At 35.3% G+C, this 23,775-nt stretch overlaps 1 protein-coding gene across 4 annotated transcripts in view; it reads left to right on the forward strand.

Moving 5' to 3' along the window:
• FGF13 (fibroblast growth factor 13) overlaps positions 1-23,775 on the forward strand; it is a 573,118-nt gene that overhangs the window by 498,765 nt on the left and 50,578 nt on the right. For all 4 annotated transcript variants that reach the window (XM_033201057.1, XM_033201056.1, XM_033201059.1 and 1 more), the window contains one exon: positions 5,147-5,250. In XM_033201057.1, coding sequence (XP_033056948.1) covers positions 5,147-5,250 — 104 coding nt within the window. The remainder of the gene's footprint in view (positions 1-5,146; positions 5,251-23,775) is intronic.

Here is a 23,775-nt window from a genome sequence, read left to right on the forward strand (position 1 = left end):
ATAATTGGGTTTTATTTCTAATTATTGAAGGAAGGTGAATCCAAGATGTTACATAACCGTTAATTATGTGTTTTATTTATTTGGAGTAATAAAAATATAAACACAAATAGCGCAGGCTTCTCTTCAATGATAATTGATGTTTTCTTGCAATATACAGATTTCTGGAGATGTATTAAATATTCCACAAGGCTAAAACACCTAGTTCTCACAATTTTTTTTTTTTTGTTTTCTCCAACTACTGAATTTTTCTCAAACCCTTTGATAATTTCCCGGTAATAATCCCATTGTCGGCTGAGAAAATAGCCAAGGAAAGTAGGTCTGAATGCTAAGCAGTATACTCTGCAGCTTTTTAAGAGATGTATGGCTACAGCAATGCCATTGACGAGGGTCTCAATAACTCTAAAGAGTTTCCCACCTTTTAGGAATGCTTCGGGGGGATGGCCAATCTATAACCTCAAGAGAAGTCACTTTTAATTACCATTGAAGAAAGCTCTGTTGGTATGGAGGATGAAAAAAAACCTCATATTAAATGGTTCTTCACTGTTTTGCAAAAGTCACTGTTGTGATATTAAAGTTTTATAGTGAATCCTAGTTGTTCTTTTATGCACACCTTCTATTTGAAACTATTAGGGCAAGTGTAACTAGAGGGCTTTACTGGAATCAAATAACAGACGCTAGTGCGTAGTGATGATCTGCAATAAAACATTCCCGTAAGTTATTGTGCAAATTGATATTTGGGGAAGGAATTAGGGGATGTAAGCTGCCCTGCTTTCCAGAGTGCCTCAGGAAAATGGGTCTGTTGAGCATTATTGAAGGGAAGTTCATGATTAGCTGCCAGTGAGCCTATCCAGTCACGTTTCTTTCCCCTTTTTAACATCTCTGGTACAAATCAGAGAAGAAATATTTTGGGGCTGGTGTTCACATGTGTTTCCTGAAAGGAAATTAAAAAAAAAAAAATAGACAATTCATGTGCTGTGTCCTATTAACGGCAATATACCAAATTCTCAAGATCACACTCTAAGTAATCATTTTAGGAGATACACACCATACCACACACACATATATCAAGGCTCCATTTCTTACTGTGGAGCTTTAAATCATACAGTAGGTTTTACTCTTCAGTTCCTACATATACATAGCTTCTGCCTTTGGTTGTCTTATAACTGACTGGTATGCATGGCATCTCTGTGTACTACTAATGATATTGAAAGACCATTAAAGAACATAGCCCGATAACAGGAATCTGTATTTAGGCAGATTAAAATAGAGAGGTAAGTCAACTAAAGGTAAGTATCATCATAACATGATGCATACAAATGGAAAGTGTCTCAATAGAAATAGCAAGTCAGTAGAGCTTGGATCTGCTCCTGATGTTAAGAGTGACCAGAAGCTAGTGAGTTAGCTTAGCTTTGCCATTGAGGATATTGTGGGGCATAAGTCATCATGAAACAAGAAGGTTTAATGATTAAACTGATATATCATGAAGACCAGCCATCCAAATTTATTCTTTTTTTCCTTAAAACCAAGCCATTTTATTGGTATTAATTGTTTAATTATTTTAAATGTGCATAACGAGAATACAAGTTGTTTTTTTCAACTATCACTCATGTATGTGATATTTCCTTAATATGTATTCATGATACTATGTTTATATTTTTCTTACTCTTCTTATTTTTATTAACCTTCATTATTTTCAGCATATTTTCTCATTTAGTTTAATTTGATTGAATTGCATTATTTTTATTCAGACATGGTAAGCAATGTCACGATAAATCAGTTCACATTTATACAGATATATCCATTTCTGAAAACATATGTTTGATATTATGCATTAACCTTACCTTATGTAGATGTATTATAATGATACATTTCAGTTCAATAAATCTCATCATGAGGAAATCAGCCATTATAAATTATGTATTTTCCCTTGAAAAGGAAAAGATGATAGACATCCCATGGCAGTAGTTTTATTATATCCGCCCTGGGTGCAAGGAAGGACGTTTTGAAAGAGTAGTTTTCGCTTTCTCTTCAAACTTGCAGAAGCGTTATCAGTTCAATATGTTGCCTTTCCAACCTACATTAATATATACTTTTATTAATTATTCTCTCTTGAGAAATTGACCTTGGCCAACTGATGGAGAAGGATGGCTTCAGTGTTGCCTTCAGCAAACACTGGGTGACAACTAGGTGCATGGCTCTGATGAAGTGGCCCTTCAAATAGAAGGTGTTTGTTTTTATGCAGACATAACAGAACAAACAAGAAACACAGGCACATTTATGTTTTAAATACTTCTTCAAAACTTTTGCTGAGATGGAAGAAGAGATTTTAGGTATTAATGAATGTGTTTTAAATACATAAATGAAGTTAACTTTTTTCTCATATTTATAATATTTTTATCCTGATCAAAATAATATCTTAAATCCATGAGGAAAGATACCAGATATAGAGAAACAAAAGCACATAGGAAGATATTTATTTGGTGTAAGCTCACCCCTGATATAATTTCTTTGCGTTTTTATCTGGGCAGATTGTCCCTTTAGACATATTTTAAACCAACCCAGTTTATGAGCTATCTTGAATGTTTAAAGGAATGAGAAGATCGTAGTAGTATGATCAGTCAATCTCTAGATTTGCTACTCTCATCAAGTTTTTATTTTGGGGTCATGTTTTTTGTTTTTTAATTAGACTTCATGGAAATTTAAAGTGTAGAGTGAAAAGTACATAGTTCTCCTATATAGTTAATACCATTATTCAAGATTAAATAATCACAAGAATGGATTGCTGATTTTTTTTCTTCTCTTCCTCCTTCTGTTGTCTGATGTTTGAAATTTAGACATTTCATTGCTCATTAAAACCTGAGTCAGAGTGATTGGAGAACATGGTGAAAATCAAATCAGTTTTTTTTAATCTCTCTCTGTTTCTTTCTTGTGCTTGTTATAAGCCGCATTAAGAGCACTGAGAAAGTTCAGAATATTATTTTTAAAAATGCAGTTCTATAAATAATTCTGAATTTAATTTATCATTCTCTGTCATTTATTACTATGACTAAACTAGGTGTCAAACATATACTGATATTATAGTTGTCACGTGGTATGTAGTGATATGGCTTTTAAACCAACCCCATATTCGAAGTTTTGGTTTAGTTTTTTAGATCTCAGAATTTTTCAAGTATGAACTTTTATATAAATGGGATTGTGATCTCTTACTTTTCAAAAACATAGTATCATATTTTCACCATACAGATTGCTATCAATCCACAAATGGGTGTTGAACACCTGCTGTGAACAAGATATCCTCAACAGAAAGGGATATGACAAACACATGACATGCTCAGAGATGTCAGACTTCTTGCCTGTGTATTGCATTGTCAAATATAGCATGAGATCTTGGCTTGCAATCTGTGCAATTACATTCCTTTACCTCACATAACAGAAGGGCACAGCTTTTAATTTGATGAGTATTGAATGAAGTGCCATCAGTGGCATGTGGTAGGAACACTTGTCTTTTGAACTGTACAATATGTCCTAGCTCCTCTTTGGTAACACCCTGGTTTTAAAGGAACGATACATTGTAGGCTCACCAAGGAATATTTAGTTCTTCATTAGTATTTCTCATCCATATTACCCCACCTACTGCAGCAGAATATATATGCACAGAGATAAGTGATCCCAGAAAAACTACTCTTACCCACAGGGTGACTCCTTTACATTCTTGTTCACAGAAACCATAACAGACTGATTTATCATCCTCAATAAACTTACAAAACAAGGCAGAATCATCAACATTGGTCTACGACTCCTGAGAGAAAGGTGCACAGGCTATTTTCAAAAGATGTGTGTGGCAAGCACTACGTTTTAAAAATGTACTGTTTTATTTTTATTCACAGTGTGGGAGGGAGTAGACAGCTGGTAGTGGGAGGACACCCACTAGTTGTCTCCAGTGAGTGGTGTGTGGTTGTGAGGAAAGCCTGGGTGTAAGTTTCACGCAGTCAGATCTTCAAATGGAGAAATGAAGTCCTCACTGGCACCAACTGGCTGCCCACGTGCAACTATTTTGCTAAAATAATAATAATAAAATAATAAAATAAACCTCTTTTAAGTTCATTATTTTTATTCCTATGTCTTTTGTTCTTGGAGACTAAAAGCTAGGAGCCCTCTCAATTCTAATCTTGGAAAATGTTGATCCTTTAAGAAATACTACTCTGAAGCCAGGCGTGGTGTCTTACGCCTGTAATCCCAGCACTTTGGGAGGCCAAGGCAGGCAGATCACCTGAGGTTAGGAGTTCGAGACCAGCCTGACCAACATGGAGAAACCCCCACCTCTACTAAAAATACAAAATTAGCCGGGCGTGGTGGCACATGCCTATAATTCCAGCTACTCAGGAGGCTAAGGCGGGAGAAACCCTTGAACCCAGGAAGTGGAGGTTGCGGTGAGCCGAGATCACGCCTTGCACTCCAGCCTGGGCAACAAGAGCGAAACTCCACCTCGAAAATTAAAAAACAAAAGTAAAAAAAGGAAATACTACTCTGGAAACATAGGACTACAAAATGACTTATTCTTTTTACAAGACCTGGATTTATTTTGGGGTTCTTTTATACGGAATAACACAGATAATTTAGATAAAGGCATTGGACTCTTCTAAAAGTCTAATGACTCTCTACCCAACAGGTAGATTTTAAATATGACTGTGAGAATTTCAGCAGTTATCTTGGGGAGCAGTTTAAAACCTTAATTTGTTGATAATGACACTATTTAATGTACAGAACAATTCTTGGGACTGTATCTTTCCAGAAGCATCAAGATTCCCCACCTCCAACACTGTAAAAACCATGAAATTGTGACCAAAGCCTTCCATTTTCTCCAGGCTACTAAATAATATGTAGTTACAGCTCCAGTTATCTGGCTGCAACCATGAAATTAAATACACTAAAAGGAAGAATGAGACCCTATCTGTCTGCCTCGGGGTGTGTGTGGGTATGTTTGTGGGGGTGTGTATGTGTATGTATGTATACATAAACAGACATATACGCATACCCTCACCAACTACACACTACTTTTGGAGGACCAGACAGTCCTGCTGGAAACATTGAAAAGTTCTGAAATTCAGAATTGTGACATTGTTTTCATGTTCTTTTTAAATTTCAGCTCTGTTTAACCTCATCCCTGTGGGTCTGCGAGTGGTGGCTATCCAAGGAGTTCAAACCAAGCTGTACTTGGCAATGAACAGTGAGGGATACTTGTACACCTCGGTAAGCCTTTGACTGTGTGCATGTTTTGACTATTCTAGTTTTCATCCGATATGAAAGAAAATGTGCTTTATATGTGTTATCATTACAGATTTCTGTGATGAGGAGAAGAATGTTGATGGAAATATTTCATTGAAAGGACAGATTAACTTTCTGTGAAAAATATATCTATTACCAATCAATTATTTGAAGCAAGCATTTTAGTATATAATCAAAGATTCACTGAACATTTTTAATATAGTGTCATTTGGGTCATTTTATGTAGCATATAATGGTCTGTCTCGCTGCCTTGCCTTGCAGCTGTGGGAAGAAAGTCATTTCCAGAACTCAGTTGAACATGTGTTTATCCAGGTTTACTCCTAAAAAACATAATGAGGTCTCTCCCTCAGATCAACTCGAGGAAATGAAAACCAGTTCTTGAAGGGTTTCTAGAGTTCTATTTCTTATCTTCAGTTTGATTAGAATAGGATTCCTGATTGCTTCTGCTTTCAATACAAGCACTATTTAACGTTTCCTTACCTATAAGTTCCTGCTTGTCTTTTTCTTGTAACTTCACAGTGAACAAAATGAAAAATGGAACTTTTTCTCAGATGAATGTATAAAGAATGTAGACTAAAATTCAGTATGGAACATAGGGCCAAATTAAACTTTAAAAAAATTTTGACATTTAGATATAAGCAAAATGATACAGTATTAGGGTTAAGATTTTATTCTTATTGGCAGATCTAGTTTCAGATTATAGGAGACTATTTGATATATGAATTTTTAATTAACTTTATTTATTTATTTATTTATTTATTATTTATTTATTATTATGATTTTTGAGATAGAGTCTTGCTCTGTGGCCCAGGCTGGAGTGCAGTGGTGACACTCCATATTTTTAGCAGAAACAGGGTTTCGCCATGTTGGCCAGGGTGATCTCGAACTCCTGGTCTCAAATGATCCACCTGCCACAGCCTCCCAAGTTGCTGGGATTACAGGCGTGTGCCACCATGCCCAGCGTAATATATGAGTACTTTTAAATCTTTGTTTTGAATTCATGTATTTTAATAAAGGAAAAGAATGTTTAAAATGGAGAACATTGCTAGTCGAACTTCTTACTAGCAAGTCTTGAAGAACGTTATTAGTATGATTATAGAAATCTGTTCCTTGAACTTCAAGTGAAACACTACCTTTAACCACTCTTGCTCGCTTGTTTCCTGAATTTCTTTCAAAGCCAGGTGTGCAGGAAGACTCTTGGCAGATATGGTGGAAACCATATCATAACCCTGTTTTGCAGAGGCCAAGATGGGAAAGAGGTGGGAGAAGAGTAAGGCCACAGAGGGCCTGTTTATTTGGTAAATCAGGTAGTTTGTTTCATATTATGATAAAAGATGATGAAAAAAAGATAATTATCAGCATATAACTCAAACCCTCGTCACTATCAGTATTCCTATCAGGCAATTTCAGCAGTCTGATTGCTTAATAAATATGGGGGGTTTGTTCTTTTTACTAAATGAAAAATGTGATTTTATGGCAAAGTTCATGAAATATGTCACTTTAATACTAGAGTGCTACTGTAAAAGATAGGAAAGGGGATTTTATTTTAGATTTGTGTACTAAGGTAAGATAATTTAATTTTAAGTAATTTCCGGTAGCTCAACAGACTCTCTCAACAGGACCAGATACAAAGGTAGGTTTTTTAATAAAATAGATGCCTTCTGAAAATATTGTGAAGGCATGATAAGGAAACGGAATATACTGGGCATACTTTTGAGAAAGCACATGCCAGATATCATATGAAATAATTACTGATAAATCATCCAGAATTTCAATGGGTTGCAGCCACCGTTATGGTGCCCTGATGAGAAAAGCTGACTAAATATAAATTTTGCAACATCACAATTGAAGAACGTACTTTGGAAATAATATTTAAGTAAGAATGTGGAAAATTATTTAACTTGGTTTTTACGTCAGGTGCCCCCACTCAAGAAAATCAGGGCATTCAACATTACACTTAAGGAACCAATATTGAAAATGTATAGCCTACCATTCAAATTAATCATTATTCCAGCAAACTGGTAAATGTCAATGTGAGCTCATTTCTAAGAAAGGCTTCCCAGGGGAAATGAGGACTATAGATTGGTGAACTTCCTTTCCATGATGGGTGGGCCAATATATACCCAAATGTGGCACACCTTGCATGTATTTCCTGTTAAGAAAAAAGAAGCCTTAAGTAGGGTTTCTATTAGAGAAAAGGAACTATGTTTTTGTTAAGGAGGAAATATGCCTGATTGATGATCCTGGAGTTCATATATGGAAAGAATATCCAAATTAGTCTGCTCCAGAAAATAAATCAGAATCCTCTTTAGAATTAATTTTCCAGTTCTTCCAATTACTCCTTATTGATTGTGGCTGGGAATCCATTCACCAAGTTGATCACCATCCTCAGTGGGCACTTCATTTTGTTATCATCTTATTTAAAGTGTGGTGCCCAGACTATTTAGGATGGAGTTCTCTCCTAATAACTTCAGCAACTTATATTGCTGAGATCAAAAGCTTAATGAAATACCATGTTTCATCAAGAAGAGACAGCAACCAAAGAGGAAGGATCACTCTTCCCTTGCATAAAACCATGGCACTTCTACTACAGAAATACTACATGCAACTTTGCAAAGTGTCTCTTAGCAAAGAGAAGGACAATGACATAAAGAGAAAGCAAAAGTAAGCAAAGGAGATGAGGGGCTACTGATGTGGGCAACTTTAAAAAAAAAAATTGGTGAAGGATGACTATAGTCTGCCTAAAAAGCGGTTGCAGTGGGAATGGCTAAAAGGAGATGGATTACTGAGATACTTTAGAGGTAGAGTCATCAGGATTTGGTGGCTGATTGGATTTGGAAGGAAAGCAGAACCACCATACATGGTTAAACATGTATGGTCGCCATTCACTGCATAGATGAGAATGAGGTGTCTGCAGGTAGAGAATTTTAATAAAAGTCTTCACAGCAGTGCTCAGTGGATTATCAGGGGTCATGAGGGAGAGGTGGAATTTTGCCTCTGGCATTTGGGCTGATGGTGAAGCTATTAACCAATGGAAATAAAGGGGAAAAAAGCAGATTTGAGGAAGATACCTGAGTATAGCTTTCAAGGGATATTTGAAAATGTGAACCTAGCACTTGAGAAAGGGACATGAACTAGAAAGAGAACTCGGGAGTTATCACATGTAGGTAGCAGTCGATGCCATGGAAATAATTATGAGAATATGTAGCATAAGAAGAGGAGAGAGCTTGTCAAATAGTATTAGAAAGTAACAGCATAGAAGTGACCAGCAGAGGAAGAATAACTGATTATGGCAGATATAATGGTATTGCAAACACTAAATGGGGAAAGAGTTTTAAGAAGAGTCAGGAATGTGAAATGTTTCATATGTTGTGGGTGATCTTAACAAAAGCAGTTTCAGTGGAATATTGGGAACAGAAGCCGGATTCTAGTGGCTTGAGGAGTAAATGGGATGAGAGGAAGTAGAGGCAACAGGTATAGAATTTCTAAGGGAAGGGAAGGGTGGGTGTGTATTTAGGGCAGAATACAGGGTTGGGGAAGACTAAGGGTTCTTTGGTTAAGGATATCACTTGAACATATTTGTTAAGTAAAGGAAAGGAACAAATAGAAAGGGAGTGATTAAAGACATAAGAAATGGTATTCTTTATGTAGTGGAGCTGCAGAAGAGATGGAAGGGTGATGGAATTAAGTATAAGTGAAAGAATTACATTCATTTTGAAAAGAGGGACACTGAATCTATGATAGGAGACAAAGAGATGAAGACAGATGCAGACATAGGTTTACTGAGTCTGCAAGTGATAGACAACGAAGTAGAAGAATTTTCTATCAGATGATCTGCATTTTTCCATTAAAGTAGAATAAGAGGTCACCTACTGACAGTCAAAGGTATGGGGGTGACTGTAGGTAAACAGGGGTGGGAACAACTGTTTTGGGCAAGGGTAGTGGAAACAGTTTAATAAACAAGAGTAGGTAAGCTAAGGCCATGGGTCACATCCAGCCCACTACCTATTTATGAAAATCAAGTTTTATTGGAACGCAGCCACACCCATTCATTTACTTATTGTCTACGGCTGCTTTTGCACTGCAACAGCAGAGTTGAATAGTTGCAACAGAGCCCTTATGGCCCACAAAGCCTAAATTATTTACCAAATAACTTGTCCCTTTACCTCCCAGAAAGTTTGCTGACCCCTAGATTGTAATTAGATAATGATTCTCAGTCATAGGGACCCATCAGAATTACCTGGGGACCTTTAAAAAATTCCATTCTTTGTGTTACACTTGGACCAATTCTATCAGAATATCCAAGAGTGGGATCTATGCATGAATATTTTCGAAAGTTCCCAGCTAATGCTTATGAAAACCACTGATCTGAGCTTAAGAAAAATGATTGTTGAATAGCACTGAGGCATTGAGGACCCACCACTGAAGTCAGAAACCATGAGTTTATATGCACTTAATCATTTGTTCCAAATTCCTGATACCAATGTTTTTCTGTTGTTGCAAGCAAATTGCTTTTACATTTTTGAAGGAATATTTCTTGAGATGATAGAAAATACTGACCCCTGGAAGAGCTTTCTTATTTTATCTTTTTTTCTTTATTCTACCTTCTTTTGCATTTCTACTTCTATATCACTCAATTTTTTGGCGGGGGGGGGGAAATTCAACTTTACAGTTTTTACCAATTTTTTTCTCCCTTTTGGCCATTAAATAAAGAAACAACACCTCCACATTGTTATTGTTACAGAGATAGCAATTTACTTTCCGTGATTAATCTCGGAATTCTTGCACTGCACTCTCCCTTCCCCCCCTTTTTTTTTCTTGTTGCCATGGGGGACAGACTTGATGTAGGCTCAAGTGGCAGTGCAAAACCATCTGTGGCACAGAGAATCATAATTAGCCATTATTTCATAACATATTTACTTTTGTCCGTGATGTATGCTGAGTCTTTCTGGGACTGCAAGGAAGTTGTTATTTATTGTGCAGAGAGAATTTTGTTCTTACCTTTGGTTTTCTTTAGAAATAATAAGGAGTTGTACACAGGCTTTTGAGAGTTCCTCAAATTTCACAGTATGAATATTTAATAGCATAAAGCTGTTTGTAATAAATGTTTTAAAACTGCTTGAAATAAATAATCACTAACTATAGAAAGTCCAGTGTCTTAAATATAAAAAAATTCCCATTCTGTGTCTACTTTAATAAGAAATAACAGATATTAGAAACAGGATAGCAAAAACTCAAACCAAAAGCATTATTTTTTTTATTTTGGAATGTTCTAGAACTCATTAGCAGCAGTTCTACGCATATAATTACTTTACCTTTCAAAAAAATCTAGTTTTCCTTTTTCACAATACATGTATTGCTTAGGTTGAGGTTGGGGCAGACAAAATGTATAGACAAGTAGAAATCCTTTGACAAGCCTTTTTCATTCATGAATTTCCAGGGAAAACTTGTGGGAGTGATTTTACTGTCATGTTTTGTAGTCCTGGGACTACCAAAGCAAAATAGATGCAAGACCAGAAGCAGTCCTCTTTCTGAGAGTCAGCTTGATGCCATGGGAATGAGACAGCTTGTGTTACTAATCCCAACGGCTCAGTCAGATTGCAATCTGAGCTAAGGGGACATATTTTTCTTCTCTACTGGATTATTTTCACATACCTTAAATGTACTGTTTCTTCTCTCATTACATAGAGTTCTTACATTTCACTCACAACATCTCATAATGCAATCTCCTTTGAAGGAATCACTGTCAGTGACAAATACAGCAATACCAGCCCCTTAGCAGTTGTGACACCTTACCTTCACTTGTTTTACTCTTTGACAACTTAGATTTGCTTTCCTTTAAGAATATTCTATGGCTAAGTTAATATTTAGTTAATTCTATGCATTTAGCTTGGTTTTTAAATGTTTATAATTTTTTAACACATATTGCAAATTTTTGGCCATTGTAAAATCAGTTAAGAATTACTGCTTTAAACAAACTAAACATGAGAAATATAAATATTAAATGGAAAAATTCTTCATTTGACTATGCCTCTAAACACGTTACGTTTAGAGAGATGCATTTGATTACTAAGGTGTGTGATGTATGAATACATGCATAAATATTCTTAGAATGCTTTTGCTGGTGAACAGGGAAAAAGCCTGAGATGGCAGCCCAAGATGCAGCATTTAGATGATTCAATTAGTAAGTGTTTTGTCATTTTCCTTGTTCTCAAAGACACTAACATTGAGTTTGTCATTCATATGTTAACATTCTTGGTAACTTAAGAATCCCTGAAGATGACCCATCCAACAAAACTGGTCTCAAGTTCTGTGACCTTTTTTAACTGTAAGGATATTTTTCTATTTGTCAGCCTGATCAATCTCACGGCCATACTCTTGGACCTTTTCAGATTTCAGGCTATTGACCACTTTTCCATTATCTATTACCTCCTCCTTTTTTAAAACAGCTTGAATGAGATATAGTTCACGTATGTTAAAATCATCCATTTAAAATGTGTACAATTCAGTTGTTTTTAGTATATTTCACAAGGCTGTCCAACCGTCACCACTGTGTAATTCTAGAATATTTTCATCACGCTAAATGAAGAAATTATACCAATTAATAGACACACCTTATCCCTTTCCCCAGTCTCAGGCAAACATTAGTTTACTTTGTCTCTCTATGGATTTGCCTATTTGGAACATTTCATACAAAAGGAATACAATATATGGCCTTTTATGACTGTCTTCTTTCACTTAGCGTAAAGTTTAAAAGACTCATACACGTTGTAGCGTGTATCCGTACTTCATCCCATATGATGGCTGAGTAATATTCCATTGTATGTTCCTACATTGGTTTATTCATTGTCATTTGATGGACATTTGGGTTGTTTCCCCAAATACCTGCATAGCTGCTTCCTTCTTTGTTCACGTCTCAACTGGAGTGACATTCTTTAGAAAGGTCATCTCTGACCACCTTAACTAAAGCAGTACATTCACTGTCTGTATTATCCACATTTATCTTCTTCAAGGCATTATCACTATTTAAAATTATCATTTTGTGTGTTTATTTTGCATCTTCTCCAACTAGAATTTAACATGTTGACAGCATATATTGTGTTTTTCTTATTCACTACTGTATCCCCAGTGCCTTGATGAATGCATGCTGTTGTTTTCTCAATACGCATTTACCGACTGACTTTGTTGTCATCAAAAGGGAAACATAATATATACTTATAGTCTGATTTTAGTTCCTTTGCTTAAAATTTTTTTTCAGAAATAACTTCAAACTTAGAGAAAGCTCGCAAGAATAACACTAGTACAAATGACTCCATATATCCTATCCTCCAATCATTTTGCTCCATTTGCTTTATCATTTGTTCTTTCTTTCCCATACACACACAGTTTTCTGAGCCATTTGAGAGTATGCTCTACCCTGGCACTTTACACCTATTTCCTAATAATAGGGATGTTCTCTTATATACTGACAGTAATGAACTGCAGTAAATGTAACATTAATACAATATTCTATTTAATCGACTGTCTATATTCCAATTTTTTAAGGGAAAAATATGTTCATTTTTTCCTTCAGTAGAGAATCCAGTCTAGGGTCAGTTACAGCGTTGGCATGTCTTCTTAGTCTCTTTTAATCTAGAACATTTCCAGAGACTTTCTTTGTGTTTTATGACATTAGAATTTTTGAAGACAAGAGTCCACTTTCTAATTTTAAAATAAGCATTCACAATTTGGGGTTTGCTTGGTGGTTTTTCTTAATTCAATTGAGATTAGGCATTTTAGCCAGAGTATTGCATAAGTGATAGCATGTCCTTCTTGGGGTATCACATCTGGAGGTTGCCAATATCCATTTGCCCCTCGTTGGACGTTAATTTTGATGATAAAATCAAGGTGCTATCTGATTTCCCCCTCTATAATGCTTGGTTTTCTGGGGGTGTGTGTGGTGTGTGTGTGTGTGTGTGTGTGTGTGTGTGTGTTTGTGTGTTTCAACTAGTAAATAATCCACTGGGAGACACTTTGAGACCATGTAAATATCCTGCTCCTAAGAGCCCAGTTTTTAATATTATGTTTTCAGCAATCCCAACCTCTTTAGAAAAGTAAAATAATTAGTCTATAAATTGACAAATGACCAATGATTCCCAGATATGTCATATAAGTTTACTGATAGCTAAACTGAGGTAGAAAAAAATAAAATGGCCAGGCGTGATGGCTCACGCCTGTAATCCCAGCACTTTGCGAGGCCGAAGCGGGCGGATCACCAGGTCAGGAGATTGAGACCATCCTGGCTAACACGGTGAAATGCCGGCTCTACTAAAAAAAAAAAAAAATTAGCCGGGCTTGGTGGCGGGTGCCTGGAGTCCCAGCTACTCGGGAGGCTGAGGCAGAAAAATGGCATGAACCCGGGAGGCAGAGCTTGCAGTGAGCCAAGATCGCACCACTGCACTCCAGCCTGGGCGACAGAGGGAGACTCCATCTCAAAAAAAGAAAAGAAAAGAAAAAAGAAAACAGAAGAAAAGAAAAGATTAACATGTATTTCCCCCCCCCAAAAAAATGTCATACAAAATATGATCTGGCAGCAGTTTCTGGGTTCAGCATTCTAGTCACTGGGCTTAAATACAATTAATGGAAGGGTTGTTTGCATTGTTTAGGTGCAATAACATCGATTCTGATATATGTTTTAATTTCATACCATGAGTAGGGGGTTGGTTTATGTTAAGATGCCTCAGATGTTCAGTATGTTTACCTGTCAACTGCAGGCTTACGCTTTTGCTGATTTGTTTACTTCCTATGATTTTAATGTGTGACAATTGAAGACCTAATTTTCAATGGTATGGCTTTGCATCTTTAACTCTTATTCTAATACAGAAAGGATGTCAAACTTTAGATGAACTCATTGATCAATTTACAGTGATGAATGTACTTCTAGCATGTAAAATGTTTGAATTATATCAGATGGTATATCAGCAGGTACATCTAATTTAAATTCTGGTGTTACTTTTAGAGACTTAAAAATCTAATAGAATTAAGTGGAGAGCTTTGTTTAATAATTGAAAACTCTTTAGGGAAGTGATATGGACTCAATTATGGAAGGAAATTGATTTAAAATAAACACAAGCAGTATCACATCCAATATTGAAGAAAATGATCATTATAAAATAAAAAAATCAAAAAGCATAGGCACAAAGTATTCTAACTTCTGATTAAAACTTTTGCTTATTGATATATGTCAGTTAATTAACAGATTGTTGAATTTGTTTATTTAATATAAAATTGGAAAAGTGTTTACTATCAAAACTTAGGTTCCTAATTTTGGTGTGTAGTATACATTTGATAAACTTTTTTGATGAATCATTTAATTTTATGGGATTAAACATTTCTGATGAATGTTTTCAGTTCACACTAATGGTTTGTATGGGTAATTATACAAACACACATATTTCTGAATGCTATCACTAGAAATGGAAAATACAGAAAGTTAAATTTTTACAGGAAAAAAGCAGAGAAAAATAATCAAACTTTGTTTATTACTAAATGGGTCTGCTAGCTCTTATGTTTTAAAGAGGTGTCCAGCTATTGATTTGGTATTATTAAGATGAAAATCTTTAAATTTATTGCAGTGAAAAATATACAGAAGTAGCAGTATTCATCTTAGATTTTACTTCCAAACACAAGTAAATCAGTATAATTGTCAAGGCCAAAAAACATTTGCTACATCACAGATTGTTTCACGTTTATTATTCTTTGCAGTTAATGTAAGTTTCACCAAAATATGAAAGAAAATCTAGCTTGGCATTATTTGTATATGAAATTGCATAAATTCTGGTTGCTTGTACCTTCAAAGTCAACTATTTTCTCTTTACGGACTCTAAAAAAATATCAAAAAATGGGTAAAGTATTCAGGGTGATGGTCTAGTGTTTTAGGTGTAAGAATGACTGAGGATGGCACTTTCTGAGAAATCAGGGAGACAATATTGGTTGTAGCTAAATAGAATGTGACTGGCTCTGTATTCTGTTTTAGAGTCCAAGTTGAAAAAAATAATACAAATTAGAGGTCATGGAGCACATATTTAACAGAGTGTTTCATGGTTTTAACTCTGAAGCTAAATTCATATTTGTGGGAAAAAGCCAGACTCTTGAAGCTAAACAATAAAATAACTGGCAGGAATGACTAAGAGGAATTTTAGCAAGTAAAGCCAGATGTAAGGGGATTTACACACACACGCGCACACACACACACGCACACATGTACACGCACATATAAGAAAAACAAATGGAAAAATGTAATGTTATATTCATTGCTCTGTTGCTATAACGGCACTAGTTATTTTGGAATTCCTAAAATAATTCTAAGTTTTAAATACATAACCTACACTGAACATTTGGAGATTGCTCTAGCAACATATTTGGTAATGCTACATAGCTTTATGAAAGACAGCAAATACGACTTTTTAGCTTTATTTTATGTGATTACCCAATGATTCTCATGTCTTGGTGAAGACATTGTTTTTAGTCTCTATCTCCTTGTTTTTATAATGTTAATCCACAACATAAAAAAAAAAAAAAGCTCAGCAAAACATTTTTCCCATGAACCTTGTGCATTGAAATAGTTTGCCTACAAAACCCTATGCTCGTTAATTAGTAACTGATTTGTTTTCTGTCTACTTCCCCCTTAGTCATAGAGCAGCCTAACAAAAGTAAGCTTTCAACACATATTTATTGAAATAATTAATAGAGATGTGTATAATAAAACATAAAGACTGGTGATATTATTTCTGTCAGGCCTATTGAATATTTCGAATAAGTTGCAGAGACCAATTGTAAACTTTTGTGGGTCCTCTGAAGTGGTAACGTTTTAAAATTACATAAGAAAGTGAATTACTGAGACACAAGAAAAAGAATTGGAAGCTACAGCACTGGTTTCAATGATTACACCACTTAAAGGGAATTGTGACTTCTGAACAGGGAAATTTTAAATGAAAGCATTTTCTGATCATTGTAATAGCTGTAACCAAGGTTAATAACTGGCAAGCCCCTGAATAATACATTTAATGTTTTTTGTCCAGGCTGAATGTGTGAATAGATAACACATCTATGCTAACATTCTGATTAAGTTATTCATCAGATAATCTGATGCTAACTACTTTTGACAGTTCTGGAAATAGAAGTACTGTGAAAGCCTCAATTGATTTCTTGGATGGATTTTTCACATAGCCAGCAGCCATAATATATAACACCTCCTTTTAAAAGGGCCTCAGATGTGTATAGGAATTCTGGCACATCATATAACAAAAGTAATTAAAATTAGGTATGATGTTCATTTTTACCCAAGAAAAAATGTCCTGTAAGGATTTGGAAGAGTCATATGTAAATAACCCCAAAGTATTATAACTTAGACTGTAATAATACGAAGGGTCAAAAATGTCTGCTAGAAAGAGGATGTGAATCATTCCATAATACTTTCATAATTGGCAATGAGATACCAGGAAATGAAAGTCATAGCTTTCAGAAATGAAATTTGAACAGGTAAAACTTCATTGTGTATAGTAAATACTATAACGAAAAAGCCTGTGTTCACCAAATCTATTGCTATATCCTGGCCACAGAATCAGCAAGGCTATAACAAAAGTCCTCTTTAGAGTGCTTGTTTGTTGATCTGCTTAAAGACGTCTTAAAAATATTTCAAGTATTCCCTGGTTCCTTCCCATGTCATAACAATGATTCACTGTAATAAACGTGTTAACGAAAGAGCCTCTTTGCAGTGCTATTTTCACTGAGGACGATAGAGCCTACGGGAGACCTGAAACTGAGAGCTTTTATATTGTATCATAACCTTTGAGGTAGAAATTTCCTGAAAACTCTCTTTATTGCTCTTCGAGTCTCAGAGAGCCCAGTCACACATCTAATCTCCCAGAGAAGTCGAAGCATAAAATGGTCCAGAAGCTTTGCCAACCAATTGATGAGCATATACCTGTTGAATATCCATAAGATACTAGGCTCCCCAAACCATGATCATGTTGATCCATTCATACTGTCAATGTCTGGAATTTATAGTATACATAAGGAAATTCATCCCAGATTCAGATCTGTAATTGTTAATAGTTGATCTACTACAGGATCAGCATAAACTGTTTCATCCTGACTTCTGCAGCTTGGCAATGCTATTTTTAGCCCAGAACTCACTGGAAGAAGATTCCATAGAGGGAAACAATTTGAATGCCTTGGGATGGGGGTGGGTGAGAGTGCATCATTATGGAAATTTACCAGTTATATCAAACAATATATATTGGTTGCTTGGCACCGCAGACTTTAGCAGATCACACTAAGATCATGCTTATATGCCATGAGGAGGTAAAATTGAATATACTGGAAAATGCTTTTCAATCATATCAAGAAATGATGTAGGATAAAATGCTTTAAAATTTTTATATATGTGTGACTCAGAAAAGAAAAGGCTCCCACTTACCCAGCACAAGTGGATTACAGTAGATTCAACCAACCAAAGCTTCTAGATGTATCAGAGTCCACCTCACATATTTGGCCAATGACACAGGGATATATTTCCCTCCATTTTTCTGTAACTTCAAGTTCCAATAGTAGGCATAGCAAAGAGAAACAATGCTGACCCATAGCGAGAGATATAATTTCCTGAATCTATAACATGCAATATATATTAACACCTGATATTTTGAGGAACGGAAAGTGCTTATTTCTCTAAAAAAAAAAAAGAGTTATCATTTTCTCCTATTGACGTTCATGAGTGACGAGGAAACAGAGCAAAGTTTTGACCCTCCTATCTCCTTCTTTGAGATCCCCGTTATTCATTTACCCCTTCCCTGTAATTAGATGAGTGGTTAACACTAGAAGCAGTAAGTGGGATACAAAACACATTTATTAAAGCTCTTCATTACATTTATGTTCCTCAAATCTTTACTAGTAAGGGAAGCGACCTGGCCAACTCATTATGTTTCTCTGTACTCCTCTAGTCCCAAAAATAATTATTTGCTTGAACAAAAAAGTTCTGCTTTCAGTAGGGCTGTCAAAAAATCAAAGCTCATGTACATCACAAGGGTATTTCAGTCAAACCATTATTAAATTTCACATAAGAAAATACACTCAACAGACGCTTTAAATGCCATCCCTGATCAAGGCATGAGACTATTCAAACAAATAATTAAACTTGAAAATAGGGGGTCAACAGAATCGTGATGGGTGGTTTTGCTGAGTTATTTTCTTTGCTGTGGACCTTGGCCTTAAATGTCCACATGGAGGGCAAACAGAGCAGCATTTTATTTCATTTTCTCTTTCCCAATATCCTACTTACTTGAGGTATGCTTTCGCTTCAGATTTTGAGGTGAGACTTTTCTTCTCTGTAACTCAGCCTTTTGCCTCCTCTGCTCAGCGGCAGCTATCTTGAACCTCGGAAGCCTTGGTGAGACTAGGAGTTTCAGCATCAAAAGAGGTGTTTGGTGTGGTTTGGTTCATTTGTTTTTCAGTATCTATGGCACATTCTGGTGATGCCTATCAGTTTGCAGGAACCACTGATGGTCCTTGCTGTCAGAGGCAAGGGCTCTGCCACTTGGGGCCTGAGTGTACGTGTAGACCCAAGGAGAAAGTTGTTTTGCAACAAACCGCCTGGATAGTAGTGTTGCTTTGTAATTATGTAAAATCAAGACATTCAAAAGATGCTGGCAGATAAATCAGAGATAATAATAGTAAAGAAACAAGAATTCCAGAAATGTAAAACAATTCTGAATTAGATTTATTTCAGACCTAGCTACCTTTCTTTTTGGCAGTCAGGACACCATTCTTGGGAGTTTCAGGGAATCAAAATGAAAATGAAAGGCAGTTTCTTACACAAGGTTTTTAGTATTCTCTGAAATTCTGACTAACCTCTGCCCTCAGGGTTCAACAGTGTGAGAACTCCTGGTCCAGATGCCCAGTAATCTCTGTATCACCTCTGTAATAAAAAAATACAGTATAAAAAGGAGTAAATTCAGTTATTTAGTAGTGAAAATGATATGATGACAGATATTTTCAAAGACACTAATCATTGATTTTCTCTCCATCTGTGCTAATATTCACATTCATACCTATGCAAATAGGCTTTAAATGATTTGATTTCATACCCAAAAGTCAGATTCTCCTATTGTTCATTTAGCGTTTTTCTATTAGGATATTTGAAAAAAGTATTTTTTTGTGGTAAATATAGAAGCATTTGAGCAATCTTCTTTTTACATGGCCGGTTTTCCATTTTGAAGTGGAAACACTCATCCTTCTTGTCAGAATTATTGTGAACTGCCTTAGTTTAAAAATTGGAACCATAATGAGATTTGGTTGTTACTAGAGTAGGGTTTTTTTTAAGTTTTTTACTGATATATAATAATTGTACATATTTGGGGGGTACACGTTATATTTTAATACATGTATACAATGTGTAAGTATCAAATCAGGGTAACTGAGACATCTATCCCTTCAAACATTTCTCAATTCTTTGTGTTGGGAATGTTTCAAATATTCTAGCTATTTTGAAAGATACAATACATTTTTGTAAACTATAATCTCCCTACTGTACTATCGAATACTAGAATGTATTCCTTCTATCTAACTGTATTTTTGCACCCATTAACCAATTTTTCTGCATTCCCCCTCCCACCGACTTTTCCCAGACTCTGGTAACCATCATTCTGCTCTCTACCTCCATTAAGATCCAATTTTTGGGGCCTGCTGCGGTGGCTGACACCTGTAATCCCAGCACTTTGGGAGGCCCAGGTGGGCAGATCACAAGGTCAGGAGATCGAGACCATCCTGGCTAACATGTTGAAACCCCATCTCTACTAAAAAAAAAAATACAGAAAATTAGCTGGGCATGGTGGCACGCGCCTGTAATCCCAGCTACTCTGGAGGCTGAGGCATGAGAATTGCTTTAACCTGGAAGGTGGAGGTTGCAGTGAGCCAACATCGCACCACTCGCTGCACTCCAGCCTGGGCAACAGAGCAAGACTCCGTCTCAAAAAAAAAAAAAAAAAAAAAAATCCAATTTTTTTAGTTCCCATATGTTAGTGAGAACATGCAGGATTTGTCTTTCTGTGTCTGGCTTATTTCACTTAACATAATGACCTCCCGTTCCATCCATGTGGCTGCAAATGACATGATTTTATTCTTTTTTATGGCTGAATAATATTGCATTGTTTATATGTACCACATTTTCTTTATTCGTTCATTTGTTGATGGACACTTAGGTTGATTCCATATCATAACTCTTGTGAATAGTACTGCAGTAAACATGAGAATGCAGATATCTCTTTGATATGCTGATTTCCTTTCTTTTGGATGTATACCCAGTAGTGAGGTTGCTGGATCATATGGTAGTTTTATTTTTAGTATTTTGAGGAACCTCCATACTGTCTTCCATAATAGCTGTACTAATTTACATTCCCAACAGCGTACAAGAATTCTCCTTTCTTCACATCCGCACCCAGCATCTGTTATTTTTTGTCTGTTTTATATTAGCCATTTTAACAGAGGTGAAATGATATCTCATTGTTTTGATTTGCGTTTTCCTGATGATTAGTGATGTTGAGCATATTTTTCATGTGTCTGTTGAAGAGTTGTATGTCTTCTTTTGAGAAATGTCTATTCAGGTCCTTTGCCCATTTTATCATTGAATATATTCATTTATTTATTTATTTTTGCTATTGTGTTGTGTTCATTATATATGCTGCTTATTAATCCCTTGTTAGGTGGACAGTATGCAAATATTTTCTCCTATTCTGTAGGTTGTCTCTTCACTCTGTTGATTGTTTCCCTGCTGTGCAGGAACTTTTTAGCTTCATGTATTGTCTAGTTTTTAAATTTTATTTTCTGTGCTTTTAAGGTTTTACCCAAAAAATCTTTGCCAAGACCAATGTCCTGTAGCATTTTCTGAATGTTTTCTTTTATTAGTTTCACAGTTTCAGGTCTTACATTTAGATCTTTAATACGTTTTGGGTTTATTTTTGTATATGTTGAATGTGGTAGGTTATTGTACTAGCTAAATGCTGACCTAAAAGCATGCTGAAGGAAGATAGATCATCATTTTGTTTTGGATTCTTACATTGCTTTAACCACCCGTGCTTAATTGTTTTATTATTATTTCCTGAAATATTATTATACTTAATTGAATACTGACTAAGTCAACCTTTAAGAGGCTTTATATATACACATTCTGGGCTTTTTCTAAGTATAACTAATCATCAAGTATAGGTGTCATTTACACAGTTTGTTTGAGTCACTCGTTTCATATGATATAATTTTCTTAGCTGACATTGTATAGATTTTTATCAAACCTAAAATTGAGTAATACAAGAAATTCTACCACGACATCAATGTCATTTGCATAGAGGCGTAAGTATATTAAGATCTCTATATGAAATGTGTTGCAAGAGTGTGAAATATTATCCTACTGATTTATTGAATAAATAGCATATATTAATAGTTAAATCTTGCTTTTTATATGTCTCAGACCCCTGAACCTGACAGATCTCAAACTTCATATAGTATTTGCAAGTCAAGAAAAATGAAAATTGGGCACATTATAAAAAATCCTGGAATGTATTACCAACAAATTGTTCATTTCTGGCACATTAGTTAATTATTTCACAAATTGTTCATCATGTTCCCATTTCACTTTTATAAGCACAATAACACTCTCTTTTACAGAGTGTTGCCAACATTTAATTTCTTAATGAATCAATGACTATTTCATACATTATAAATAAGAATATAGGTTCACCTAACCAAGTGGCTAAACAGCATTCTCAAATGTTTGTTGGAGCATTAGGGAAAAATTGATGCCAACCAGTATCAGTTTTGCATAAATAGTATTTTTTTCCCTTAGAACATAAGATTAACCTTTTTTCTTAAAAGTTAGCAGCAAGATGTTGAAACGCAATAATATTATTCATAGGAGGTTTATCTAAGTACAGCCATAGTAAAGAATTTTTCTGTTTTATAAGATTTTATTGAACCTTTATTTGCTGTTATTGTGGTCACTCAACCTATTACCGTCTCATCACAAACCAGCATTTCATTTAGTATATTGAGGAAAATTACTGTTTCAGGAAGCCACATGCAGTGCTACTACATCAGAATACATTGAGGGTCAAAAGTTCATAGGGACCCTTGATAAAAAAATAATAAATGTTCTCACTCTATATAGGAGAATCTCATCTGAGGGAATTTAGTTTGTAACATGCCAGATAAACTTTGCTATAAAAATAGTTTCCATTTAAATTGCTTCTAGGATTCTAAGAGTAGGATTATAGAGAGAGCTCAGTGTAATAATAATATTAAAATACATACTTTTAAGTATGGCAATTCATACTTTTAAAGCCCTATTGCCTGCATTATCTTACATCACACTATGTGCACTTGTCAAGTGATCGAGAAAAGCTGCTGTATTTGGATTGCTATTTTGAACGGTTGGATTAAATATAAAGTCCAAGTAAATATATTTGTAACAGTAAGTAAATCGTGATAATGTGCCATTCATCATTTTGTCCATTTTTTTTTCCATTTATGACAGTTTTTTTTTTAATGGCATGGGGTCACACTAAAGGGTTATCTCATTCTAGAAGTTGTAGATGAAGTACCTTATTTGTTAGGGGTGCTGGTCAGGAAACCATTAATTGGCTTTCTTGCAAGATGCAATAACTTTTCTTTAGTTGTTTGATGAGTCTCAATCTTGTGTAGAATTCCCAAATCACTGCCCCTGGTGCGATCTTGTGGCAGATTTGTATAGATTCCAGAAGTCTTAGAAAGTTTCTCTTGCTGTTACGACATTGCTAGTGGTCCCAAGGCAATTATACTCCTTTAGTGGTCATCCCATTTAATTAAAGGGAGAAGTGTTGCTCTAGATAGTTTTATTATATCTCCTTGTGGTTGCTAAACGAAGCATACCAGCTCAACAGTACTTCCTGCTTTTAACTGAAGTTTCAGTTTATAAGAATATTTAGTAGTTAATTTTCCTTTCAGGTGTAACATTCTAAATTCAAATGAGTTAGGATTTTTTTTGGTTTGTTTTTGCTTTATTGTTTGTTGTTCTCTGCAATTATTCCCTTTCTTGAATTGTTTATGAAAGGACTCACTGCCTTCATATTTTTATTTAGCAAAAAAAATCTCTTGAGTAGAAGAGGTTGGATTGCATGCCCATGAGACCACATACACTGTTTGGGCTTCATTAAGTCAATTGTAAATAAGAGATAAGTCATATTGGCTAATATCAGGCTATTTTCTTGTGATGTTACAACCTCATAAAAAGCCTGCAGAGGCATCACTGTGCCTCGTTTTGTGTTCTTGAAGCACAATGTGTGTCATATTTTCTCATATCTCCTTTATTTTCAAATGTTTGTTGCATGTAAATCTGATATTTCCCAAACCATATTTTAACCTATTTGAATATCAGAAGGATGCCTTCCCCATCTTTTATATTTCCCACCATACCAAATTCATTAC

The sequence above is a fragment of the Trachypithecus francoisi genome, unplaced genomic scaffold (assembly GCF_009764315.1).
Source record: "Trachypithecus francoisi isolate TF-2019V2 unplaced genomic scaffold, Tfra_2.0 Lachesis_group6, whole genome shotgun sequence".
In the NCBI taxonomy this organism is placed as follows: domain Eukaryota; kingdom Metazoa; phylum Chordata; class Mammalia; order Primates; family Cercopithecidae; genus Trachypithecus; species Trachypithecus francoisi.